Source organism: Lynx canadensis, chromosome A3 (genome assembly GCF_007474595.2).
Source record: "Lynx canadensis isolate LIC74 chromosome A3, mLynCan4.pri.v2, whole genome shotgun sequence".
Lineage (NCBI taxonomy): Eukaryota > Metazoa > Chordata > Mammalia > Carnivora > Felidae > Lynx > Lynx canadensis.
Window position 1 is genome coordinate 92,940,120 of NC_044305.1, and position 13,331 is coordinate 92,953,450.

Genomic DNA, 13,331 nt, shown 5'->3' on the forward strand with positions numbered 1-13,331 from the left:
CATGTGAATTGGACAAGTCAGTAAAGAACAGGGTTTATTAAAATGTATAATATATATTACTTTAATATCTGCAATATACATTTTAGCATTTTAGAAATATTTATATGAAATATGTGGGTGTTTAATTGCAATGGTTATTTAAATACACTTTTATTTCAAGGTTATTTTTGTACTTATATGTAAGAATACCATTTATATAATATTAAATATAAAAGTCTCACTTCCATGTACAAACAATAATGCTTAATATCATAATCGTATTTAGCATGCATGTATTTACTACTCATATGATACCCAGGCATTAATCTTTGTTCAATGTTTCCCTCTCAGTTAAACTTATTAATAATTTTTGGACATGATTTTTTTCTGATTTTTAAAAAATATTTTCATGATGACCTTAAGCTTTTATTAATGCATAGAAGCTTTGCTGTCCTTCCATTCCCAAACCTTAGGTTTACAAGTATTATATCTGACATAAGTCAAACATCTTACTCTTAAAAAACAATTTTCCCACATCTACATTTGTTTAAACCTTAATTTCTCTTAACAATGAAAGCACTATTTTCTGAACTATTTAGCAGGAGTATGAATCATAGCCTTTGCATATATTGAGGAGTTTCAAACATACTGAAGCAGTTTATTTAAAAGCCAGTGATTTTGATGCCACAGGAAATTCTGTGCTTTGCAACTTTCCTTAATGTACAGTTAAATTTTTAATGGCTTATGGAGTGCTTAAGAAAAATACCCTCATAATTTCTTTTTCATTTTAAGAATATTGAGATTTTATTAAATTGACCTGACGGATGATGCTTCTTTCGGTACTATAAAAAGCAATTTTAATTTTTAAAATATATTTAACATCACTTTCATGCTCTTCACTGCTCCAAAGACACACCAATTTTTCAAAACTCCCAGTGTCTGATGATATACAGGTTGCCAGTGTACCACTTTGATTTAGTGATTCAGGAAACTCTAGAGACCTGAAAATTTTGATGAGTCACCACATCCTCAATGCTAATATTACCAAGCAACTTCCAATGCATAAAGTTATCTATAAATGTAATTCCTGAGAACTAGGATAACTAGATTTTATACAATATAAAAAAATCCCAAGAAGAAAAACTCTGAAATCATATGAATATTACTGGGGTGTCTCAAAAGATGTACATTCCTAAGACCACAGTCAGACGTTTTCAGCTTGGAATCTTATTAAAACTTTGTCCATGAGGTGCTAATAAAAACTTATTCTAAAAAAGGTAATTGGACCCTTTATCCTCAGTTTAAAATCTCTCCTAAATTAATCATGTCAGGCATTTTTGGAAGCTGTCATTCCTCACCATTGCCATTTGCAGATTCTACTAAAAACTCTTTTCACATTGATTTTAATTGAATCAAATTCAGACAACAGATATTTTTAATAAACAGTCATATTTAAATGCTTTCAAAATAACCAGTTACTTGCCAGAATTTGAAAGATACATAAATCTGCGTGTGTGCTTGCATACATGTTACGTGTACCCATGTGTGCGTGTTACATATGTTCTCCTCAAGCATAAAGGAAATTATAATGTTCCTCACCTGAGCATGCCGTTTATTTTTTTGTTTTTTTTTTAACTCAAAATTTCTTTCATTTCTCATTGACAATGAATACCAATAGCTCACTTTTCCTCTAGATCCCATCTGGCTTTTGCAGTCCTGGGAATGCCCACAGAGTTTACAAAGTTTACTAGCCTGAGCAAAGCTTTGAATTGGGATATATTGTGCTCATTGCATATACTCATTTAGTGATGGGTCACAGAGAAACTAGTGACGAGCCCAAAGTCACACCAAAAATGGCAATGTGTAGTTTAAATTCTGCTTTTTGAAAGAAAGAGAACATTAAGAAAGATGGTATCTAGACAGGAGATACCTACAATTTTAGAGAGTTTTAAACATTTACCTTAAGAAGTATGTTCCTAACAAATTCTGATAACTAGAACCCAAGTTTCTTTCAAATGTCCAAAATACAGAAGAATTTTAATGGAAATATATATTCTGTCTCTCTGTACATGAACACATACACAAGCATATATACAAACACATACACACACACATACACACATAGATATAATTTAAGTGGCTTTACAAAGTAAAGATTCAATTATAACATTCTGACATAGCACAGTGGGAGTCAGCCCCCAAATTAAGTTTATTTTCTACAGTTTTGTATTGGTAAGGTGTAAATTAAACTCAAGGATATTGGACCTCCATCACTTAGAAATCCTCTTTGAACATATTATGCTTTTTAGTTCTCATAAATTTACTTAGTATCCTTTAAAATGTCAATATCTAAAGTGTAGAAAGAAGTTAATAATCCCTCCTAAATCAATAGTTTGGACCTGACATAATATATTCAATAAATATAAACTGTTAGAAATGGTCTATACCACCCACTGCACAGCAGTGAAAGAAATAAAGTAAGCCCAATTGCAACCATTATATTTTACTTGATTTTGAAGAGTTATAACTAAAATATCAAATATCTGGAAAATACATATCTAGTGTCACCTATAGTCTCATTTTCCTAATGGCAGCACTCTTAGCATTATGGGATCATTAAACTTTATATTTCAATTAGTTAACTTTTAAAATACTTGGAATGGAGAATTTCTTTAGAGACCGCTTTCATTTATTCATTCATGTTAAGGTTTTACCAATTTCATTTTTTTTTTAATTCACAAGACAAACTTGAAGTGTTCTCTCTTCTTCCATACTCACAATAGTTTTATAAAGGTCCTTGCTAATTTCAGTTAATACAACATATCCTAGAAAAAACAGGTGTTCAAAATTGTTCTGTATAATTATCAAGTAAAATTTTGGTATGCAAAATAAAGTACCTTCATAATTCTTGTAATATTTTTAATGAGATAAAGCTATGCAAAGCACTACAAACTATTTTCAAAAGTACCTATTTGCAATTTTCTCTTTTAATAACACCTTACTAAGCTTCAGGCAAAGCTGTATCCTTCTGGCTTGAAGTACTCCTTTCAGAGCACATATTGAGGAGAGACAAATTAAATGATTCAGTTCAACCAAGCACACTGCTCCACTCAAAGTATGATGATTGAGATGTATGTATCTATTAGAATTGTGCCATATATCATATTAATTATTCACTACTATCTACTGTATTCTTCTTTTATAGATATGAGAGTTTTACTGCCTAAGGTATTATAATATCCTTCTTCAATGTATTAAGCTAGAATGTGCACGTGGACTTTTCAAAAATTAAAACTTATAAAGAATAGAGCCAAAGTTATTCACTTATTGAACTGCATGCTATATTTTATATTTGTATGTTAACTCAGAGACACCATTCTAATCAGAGATCTTAATATTTTTATTTTCTTCTTAAAAGAAATAGACAAAACGGATATTTGAACTATATTTAGATCACAATAACTAAATATAACAGTTGTATAAGTGGAAGTTTCAATTTAATGCAGTTTGTTTTCAAGGCACTTAGTGCTAAGTTTTCTAGTTAAGTATTTATGGCTTTATTGGGTAGAGTTTGGTGTTCTGAATTAAAAAAAAGACTACCTCACAAAATTGTATTGTAAATATATTGATTCTTTATTTTTCTAAGCTATTGATATGTGAGGTTTATAAAAGCAACAGCAGACTATAACTCAGCACACCTCTACAGTCCTAAAAGAATTGGACAAATCACTCCTCTCTCTTGGCTTCATTCTGTAGAGAAATTTTCTCAACAGGAGAAATTTTACTCCATAGTGACAAAGACATAAGGGGAAATTATGGTTCTCACCACACTTTCTAAGAATTTGCTTTTTCTCATTTCTTATAACTGTTCTCATTTCTTATAACTCATTTCTACAACTGTAGTAGACTGACTATCCTGTCAAAAGGGGGGGAGTGGTGGCTGAAATGTTTGTATGTGTTTGTGTTGGAAAACAGGTTAATATTCACTCAAATGCAGCTTCATTAGACCCTGTGAGTTAATGGTCTTAAATGTATAACCTACCATTTCCCATGTTTTAGGGCACGGAGAGTTTGATCTACTTCAGCAGAGTTGCCACTTCAACTTTCTTCATTACAACACTTAATTATGTACTTCATTATTTAGTATGTCTTAACACCACATTCAACTCCAACAGTGCCACTGCAATTTCATGACCATAAACTCCCCTCTACCTAATACACATAGTATCAAAATGTGATTTGAAACACTCATGTTTTTATGGAATAAAACATGTTTTTATTTCGTTCTAATCATGGTAAAGTCAAGGGTCTTTAAAAGAATAATCTCTGGAATTTAAGAACTCAGGAAAAGCTTTAGAAATCACTATACTCAAGTCCTAGTTCTTTAAGAATCTTTCTTCTTTCTTGGTGATTACAATAAATAAAAATCACCTCTCTACTACAAAAGTCCAGAGAAAATGAATGAATGGACTTGGATTCTCCTTTCTCTTTTGTACTACTACGCTTTAAGAGGATCTCAGAATACAAAGAGAATCTAGAATAAAACAGGATGAACTTGTTTTACTAATATTCATGTACATTGTATAAATGTCAGCCTGCAATAAAATCATCAAGTCTTGTTAGGACTCATATAAAATATCTTATTCTCCTTAATTTTTAAGGTTAATTGTTTAGGCAGGTTTCTTTCAGGGATGTTTTACTGGGATTACTATTCTTATTTTCGATCATACACAAAAAGGAGAAAATGAACTCTGTGAAAAATAGTTCAGTATTCCAAATTCTACTCAGTTGGAGAATATTTCAAACTCAGTGCTTTGTCTGAAAACGTTTCCCTCAGCATCTGCCTTTAGAACTATGGACACTTTGGGTATATATTATCATAGAGCAAATTATTTGTTCCAACTGTTATAACTAGTAATAAAAAGGGGAAAATACTCATTAAATACTCATTAAAACTTTCCTTTGAACAACAAATCATCTAAAATTAGATATTAAGACAACATTGTGCCAGAACTTACTTTCTCTCTTTGCTACTCTATTCCAGCAACAAGGCCTTGGCAGTCATGATCTTTGTACTTTTTGATCAACTTTACCAAGCAAAGAATAATTTGCATCCAGTACTACTTATCAACAAGTTGGAAATCTGTGACTATTTTCTATGCATAAGCAAGTTACTGTAAGTAATCTTTAAAATTAAATAATCAGAAACTGGATCCAAACTTCAATCTCATGAAAATGAAAATAAGGTAACATGGAATGCCTTCATTTGAAGTTAATGTTACAATAAGGGAAAATACCCAGAACTCAAATCTCTCTCTTTTTATTTGTAAATATTTGCATCACTTAGTTTTGGATAAGTTTCACAAGAATATACATGATTTTTGTTGGGGATGACAGCAACATTGACAAACAGTCCCTGTTATGCCTGTCATTATATTATTGCTAAATCATCCACAATATCAGGACCTGATTTTAGTTACCAGGGACATAGCCAAAACATGGAACTTAAGTTTCATTCTGATTACATACAAATAGCCAGCACTTAAGAAAACCTATGAAAAGTGATCTATGTCCAGTAATTAAAAAAAAAAAAAAAAAAAAAAAAAAAAAAAAAAAAAAAAAAAAAAAAAAAAAAGGAAGGCAGGAAGGAAGGAAAGAAGAAAGAAAAACATCTTTAAAAGCCTAATACAATTACACAGTAGGCCTCTGACATTCTCTATGCTGGTATAATAACTAAATGGCAAATAACACGGAAAGTTATCCCTGTGAGATCCCTGTTGCATGCTTTAATTATAACTAAAAATTTACAACAAAATCAACCCTTGGGTAAATTGCTCTTTGGTTTAAATCTTCATTACCTCCTGGAATTTTGGTAAAATCACTTTGTTTTTAAATTAAGCTGGTCTCTCCTTCTTTACTCCATTACAGAAGTCAAACAACAAGAACCAGACGTTAATTTTAGAATGAAAAAGTTTTGTGTGTATGTGTGTTTGTAAGTCCAACCTCTGTATACAAACTGTTAAAAAAAAAAAAAAACAGATGTTTTAACATAGTGCTTTATTCCAACTTAATCTCATCCTTGAATGAACTTCCTTCAAGTTTCAACCATTTAAAAAAAAATAAAGAAAACAGTCAATTTCCTGGTGGTTGTAATTTAATTAAGTAACCTTTCACACTGAGCAAAAACCCAAAAGCAAAAGGGTCATTAATCTTTCTAGTGATTAGAGACACCTCTAGGGCTTCAAACATTTACCTCTCCTTCCCCGCAGCAGAAATGCTTTTAGGAGGATCATGGTTCATACCTCGCATTCCCTGGAGCCAGAGATGGTATATGTGCAGGGCCCAGATCCATTAACGGATATATCCATGGTCTCAGAGTTTGTAGGCTTGTAGTCCACATAATACTCCTGTAAAGGGGAATTCATTTGTCTTTCAGACTCTCTGGTCTTTTTCCGCCGCCGCTTCATAAGAGAATGTTGCTGAAGTTGTTTCATGCTGGCTGGGTAGCGTTTCCAAGACACATAGATTACCAAGAGGATCATGGCCACTGAGAGAAACAGAGCCACACTCCCTGCAATAATTTTGTGAAAGGAAACATGCTCATACTCTTGCTCTGTGCCAGGAATCTGAAACCCTGGGGAAGGGCTTGGTGTTTCAAGGGTGGGCTGGGTGGGGTCAGATTTGGAAAATGTAGGTTTAGGGATAATCAGAGGCTTCTGGGGCGTTTGGGGTACCAGGTGTGATTTTTCTGTGTTGACCACCTGAACTTCAGAGCAGATATTATAGGTTTCCACTGCATCACTAACCTTCTCCCCCTGGATATGCTTAGGTCCTGCACATATCATGGTGCTTTCCTTATTTCCTTTGAAATTCTTAAGCCAATAAAATAGAGGACAAATGCTCCGACTGCATTCCCACATATTTCCAGACAAAGTGATGGATATTAATGATATCCACGCATTGACAGTTTCCTGTGAGATGTTGGTAAGCTTGTTGGAATCCAAATTCAATTTTTGCAAATTGGGTAGACATTTAAATGTGCCCGGCTCAATTCCTTGGATGTCATTCCCTGATAAATCCAAGTTGTGTAAGGAACTCCAAGTCCATGTCAAGCCTTGGCTAATGGAACGAATCCTGTTCCACTGTAAGTAAATTGAGCGGAGATTGAAGAGACGTGGAAAATGAGCAAAATTGATCTTGGAAAACTGATTGTGCTCCAAGTGGAGCTCCTTCAACTTCAAGAGGCCAGCAAAAGCATTTCGGGACAAGCTTCGAAGACGATTATAACCCAAATCCAGAAAGTCAAGATTTCGACAGTCTTGAAACACTCTTATCGGCACAGTCTTTAATGAGTTAGATCTCAAGTGCAAAATGATGAGTTTCCGAAGACCTTTAAATTGTTCCGATTGCAATGTCTGAAGTTTATTGTAGGAGAGATCCAGATTGCGGAGATTGGGAACTGGGTGAAATGTTTTATTGTGCAGATAGGTAATTTTGTTGGAGCTTAGAATTAATTCTTTCAGTCTACGGATCCCTTGAAAGGCATCTTCATCCACTGAGCTAATGTAATTATGGTCAAGATAAAGCCATATAAGCTGGTTAAGGCCAGCAAACTGATTGGATTTGAGTTTCTGAATGCTGTTGAACCTTAATGATAAGCCTTGTGACCCTCCAGAAATGTTCTCAGGGATATCTGCGAAAGCATGAGACTCACAGTATACAATTTTGCCATCACATCTGCAGTTCTTTGGGCAAGCTCTCTGAGCCCCCGTGAGCATAACAAGCAGCAGTGTAGGAAGTAGCACTAGCACCACACGCATGCCTCTCAGCTGCGTAATTAAACGGAAACCTACAATATTAAAAAGAAGACAAATGCACATTGTAAAGCTATTAATATAAATCACCGCCAGCTTACCGATATCAGGGGCATTCCATCTAGTGCAGTCATGGGACAGTTGATTTAAGAACAATGTATTCAACATCTGAAGTCTTATTTTCTTCAGTGTTGCATGTTTGCTATTCAGGTTTCCTTCTTTCTTCCTTGATTTTCAAATCACCACAGTGCCGTGGAACTAAGAAAATCTTTCCCGAGTTTCAGGAGTTCATACAGTCATCAACACTGAAAAGCACACAGCCTGTCTTATCACTTAACGCCAACATTTTAATAACAATAATATTTGGGTAGTCATTCTGTTGAACATCAGCACCAAAATGAAGAGTACCGAGTCTTCCGGTAATGGCAAAACTGTGACTTAGAAAACCCTGTACTTGGACATCTTTCCTAGTTGAGCAAACAGACTTTGATTTGACAAAAGAGGTTCAGTAAGCTGTCAAGGTAACCCAAGTTTGCCCTGCCTGAAACTGTATCCTTATTGCATAATGGAATAACAATACATGAGCTCTGAACAACTGGCATCGGGACTAGTATGGGCAACCAGTGAAGCATGGTATGAAGACTACTAACAGTGTGAGGTACTCTCAACGTGTTAATAAGCATATATGCTCTCAGCATTCAGGAGGACCTGCCTACCGTGGCTCTCTTGCCCAGCAATAGATACATCAGCCCAGAGCCCTAACTACTGATAACACAGAACATGTCAAAGTTAAGATTGTCAAATTCTTATTAAATATTTGCATAAAATGAAAAATAATTTTGTGTAGTATTAGTTTTGCTGTTATTTTTAACATAGTTGCTTTTGCAAATTTGGGGAAAAAACAAGAAGAGAAACAATAGACTACTACCCCCCATTTCCAAACCGACCTGCTCAAATTTTTCAGACTTTTTTTTTTCCTCCCCTACCTCCATTAACTTCCAAAAACCTGCAAAGTTGCAATGTATTGGCACTTGTGCTGCATTTCCAAGTCATAGCATGTTAAGGGACTTCTTTCCTCTGTCAACAGTAGATTTATTATTTCTTAGCGGTAAGGGGGGGGGAACCCTGTGTGCTGCAGTTTCTTTATTTATCTTAAATATTCATATTTTAAGCAAGAGGCAATCAGCCAAACCTCTAATTAAAAAGCTCTCCTTCCTTCACTCAACCAGGTTTTTGTTTTGTTTTGTTTTGTTTTTTTTAATTTGAAACCCGATCTTGCTCTCTGTCCTTTTGCCAGTTACAATCTCATTGAAATACATTCCAGCTCTTCCAGACAGGGGAAAGGGGGGAAAAAAGCCAGTCACACTTGAAAAAATAAGACTGGCAAATGACTGCTGGAAATTTGGAAGCTGTGTTTAGGATACAGCTTCAAAGATAAAACAAACCCTTGAGCGACCTCTGATAAAGTAACGACCCCACCCCTACACACACACAGTAAAGTGTTAACATTCTTCCTGACCGCGACCAGAAATACAAGCGTGGTTAATATTATCAAGAAATAGAAGCAAACACAATATTTATCTCAGGCTCAATTCCCAAGCTGTAGAAACACATACAGAAGAGACAGTCTTAAAGATATTTCTCTAGAGTCTGTTTGAGTCCGTGTTATGCATTTACAGATTTAAAAAGAAAAAACTACTAAAAGGAAAATGATCTAAAAATATAATAGCAACTATACTGAGTCAACTGGCAAACTCAGAGGCTGCTGCTTTTTGCCTGTTTCCCCGTCTTTTATCAGCTAATGCCACGACTGAGAATAGGAAGCCAAGAGGATCAGCTTTGCTAAGAAGGAAACAACAAAAGTTCACTTACCCATCCTTTGTCATCCAAAAACGGTTCCCCCCTCTCTCAGCTTTCTTCTTATTTGGTCTCTCGTGCTGAAACCACCACCACCTTCATGACACAGTGCGGCTGTCATTCACACCATTCTGATCCCGCATGTGAGCTAGTAGCCCCATACAAACTTCCCCGGAGAGGACAGGCAAAAAATATATATACATATATGAAAAAAAAAAAATCAGCATGGGGTGGGATTGGGGGGGGGCAGGGAAAAGGAAGCCCGTGGGGGGGGGAGGGGGAGGGCCTCTAAGCTCTGAGGACCATTGTGTAATTCACCAGAGACCCATCAGCAGTAATTGGCAATCTGTGCAAAAAAGCTACAGCCCATTTCGAAGGTAACCAACTTCTCTGTAAAAAGAGAGGTGGAAAAAAAAAAAAAAAAAAAAGGAAAAAAAAAAGAAAATCTTCAGAATACCTGGCATTCCTTATTGTGCTGGCTTTTGCCATTCCCAGATAAAGCAATTCATCCTCTGGATTTTCAGTTCTTGAAGCAAGTAGGCCTCCTGTGCTGTATGAGACCCCAGTTTAAAAGCTATGCAGGCTAGGTTTATCCATTTAGCTGGTCAGGTTTAAAGTGTTTTGTAGCTGTGCTGAGAGGCAGCCCTTGTCTAATTCAGAAGGCTTTCCAGAGACTGATGATGCTCAGAGCTTGTTGGTGCTAATGCTTGAGTTTGTGATACACTGAGTGCCCTCCGCTGGAGAAAACAGATTGCACATTAAAGACGGGAACAAGTGAGCCTGTCAGTGGTGTGCAGCCTTCCCTCTCTCAGAAAGGGAAATTAAAGGCACAGGATCACTTTTTTTTTCTCTCCAATAATATATATATTATGAAAGGGTTATGCCAAGGATTCCATTCAGTGATATTATATAATAAGTAAAATACTGGCTAAATATTACCCAATTAGCAGTTTTTAAAAGTTCCCTGGGCCTTTTTTTTTCTTTGCACAGATCACAGATTTATTATCTTTTTTCAGCAGAAATCATTTGAGCTTTTTTGTTGTTGTTATTGCTGTCAGTTTATTTATTTATATTGTTTAAGCAAGTCACAGAGAGAAGCAATCTTAAGGGAAAAATACGAGATCACTTTTAAAGATAGTTACTTAAAATTTTTAGATCTAATTTTTAAATTCCCAACTTTTGATCATTAAATACACTATGCAATTTTGCACATCTTATTAAACAGTCTGGATCATTACTTTCTTGAAGTGTACGTTCTTAGTCTTAAAGTAGTTACCTTTAATACTATATTAACAAAAGTGCAGGTAACTAAGAGAAACTAAATGTTACTTAGATAAGAGTTTTATTCCAGAGTATAATTGACATCCTTGTGCAGTCACCGTATTTTAAAGTTGTCTACATTCATAATGCATTTTTTGTGCAAGTTACTTATAATGTACAATTCCAGAAGAAAAAAAAAAAAGCATGTGAGTTCTGTATCACTGTTGTATTTCTCTAAAATTTGCCAAGTATCCTCACAATTAGGAAAGACGAAATGATGAAACACCTGCAATATATGTTTTTAAAAGCCTGCGCTTTCCATCAACTTGCATTGGACTTTGAGAAAAAAAAAATAATGATGCATCACCTTCCATTTTGTTTCTCCTCTTTCCTTGTTTATTTCATAATCCTCTGGCAGAAGATTTTTGGAACAATCCAAAAGAATGAACTAATGTAACACGGAGAGAGACTGCTAGATGAGATTACTAACCAAACTGCCAAAATATTAATAAGGAGGGCTTATCATATAAATAACATAAATAATTTGACTCAGATTTATGTGTAGGCAGTAACAGGCAATTTATCTAATTACTAAGATTTTTCAAGGAACAGAAAGAGATAATATGTCCCCCAAATATATCCCTTTCTCATTAACTGATACTTGAATTTCTATCTTAGAAATGTATACTTTTGGCTTAAGGCTTAATACCTATTGAAATGCAAATGAACACCCAAAGAGGGAATTTTATTTGGTTAATGAAAAAGGTATACCTTTCTAAGGAAATAAACATAAATGATACACATATAATTTGTTCATAGTATAGTTTACATAGAAACAAACATCCTACCCAAATATTCAATAATAGAGGGTCATGTTAAGAAAAATTAATACATTCATGATTAGAACACATGCTGCCCTTAAAATTAAAATAAAATTACTTGTATTTGTTGACAGGGAATGATGACCACAATGTATAAAGCAAGGTGAGTAGAGGCAGAGAACACAGGAAAAAGGATGATTAGGGAGTCTACTTTTGTACATATTTTTAGTTGTACATGGAGGCAAAATGAACTATACAGAGTAGATTTTCTTGGGAGATGAATTTTGTATGGATTTCATTTAATCTTTTATGGGGTTTTTTTGTCTATTTGTATTTTCTGTTTCTTTTAAATATGATGACTACGTGGTACATATAACATATATGCACATATACATATGCTTGTGCACATATGTGTACATTTTCCTTTGTTTGAATATAAGATATAAGAAAGAGCAGCTTTTGATAGTGGATTGGAAAAATCTAATGGTGTTACCCACATTGATGGTGTAATAACCAACTAAAAAGCAAGCTTTCTTTGAAGTACTAAGATCTAATAGACGCCAAATTCCAAAGCAGACACTAAATCACATGCAGATTTTACAAAGAATTTTGTCAAAAGTCAATTATACACTGTGATTCTTGAACACACTGTGAGGGCACAAAAGGGCCAAGAGAGTTAAGAGGGACAAAAGATGTTGTGAGAAGGACTTCTTTGGAATGAGTTGTCCTGGTATTACTTATATGTACGTACACACACACACACACACACACACACACACACAACACACACACACACACACCCTTCACCGAAGGAAATGAGGGTGGTATACCTACACCTTAGCTTAATTGTAGTGTGTTAAAAATAAGACAAAGGCACCAAATGGGGTTACTTATGTTAAGCCTCATATTGACAAACCAGGATTTAACTTAATTACAGTTTGGCCACTCCAGGAAAACAGAATCTTAAACCAGTCAATAAGGAATCACCTGGTCAACACTAGTAAGGTCATCTGTCTGATAGTTCCCTTTATTCCCTGAAGGAAAGTGACCTTGTCACAACCAACCTGCCTTTTTCTAATATAATATCTTTGTCCTATTCCCTTTGGTCTATAACAGTGTCTCATTTTTATGGCTTCTTAGAGCCCCTTTCTATCTGCTAGATGGAACGCTCCCCAATTCATGAATCACCAAATAAAGGCAATAAGATCTTTAGAAATGATGGAGTTGAATTTTGGTTTAACTGTTTTGATGGCAGTGATGGAATTCAAAGGAAATGTGTGTATTTGAGGGGACAACAAGAAACACAGGCACAATTACTCATGAATCCTTTGAATTATTTGTCTTTCTTGCCATTTCTTAGGGCCACAGGTAAGTTCCTCTGAGTTCTGAGTTCTGCTCTCTTTGCATTGAACTCTTGGTCTAATCGGCTTTCTGGGGACACCTAGGTCGCTCAGGCAGTTGAGCATCTGACTTTTGATTCTGGCTCAGATCATGCTCCCAGGGTTATGGGATTGAGGAGATTGAGGTATTGAGGGATTGAGCGTGGAGCCTGCTCAGGATAACCCTCCCCCCACTCCTTCTGTCCCTCTTTCTCTCTCTC

General features: G+C 35.1%; 1 protein-coding gene across 1 annotated transcript in view; it reads right to left on the reverse strand.

The window, feature by feature from the left end:
- The window catches only part of LRRTM4 (leucine rich repeat transmembrane neuronal 4), a 716,749-nt gene extending 706,892 nt beyond the window's left edge, over positions 1-9,857 (reverse strand). The window contains exons 1-2 of the mRNA XM_030310970.1: positions 9,666-9,857; positions 6,282-7,828 (exon numbers count right to left, since the gene is read on the reverse strand). Of these exons, the coding sequence (XP_030166830.1) occupies positions 6,282-7,828; positions 9,666-9,669 (1,551 nt within the window). The 5' untranslated portion in view covers positions 9,670-9,857. The remainder of the gene's footprint in view (positions 1-6,281; positions 7,829-9,665) is intronic.
- Between the last annotated feature and the right edge of the window lie 3,474 nt (positions 9,858-13,331).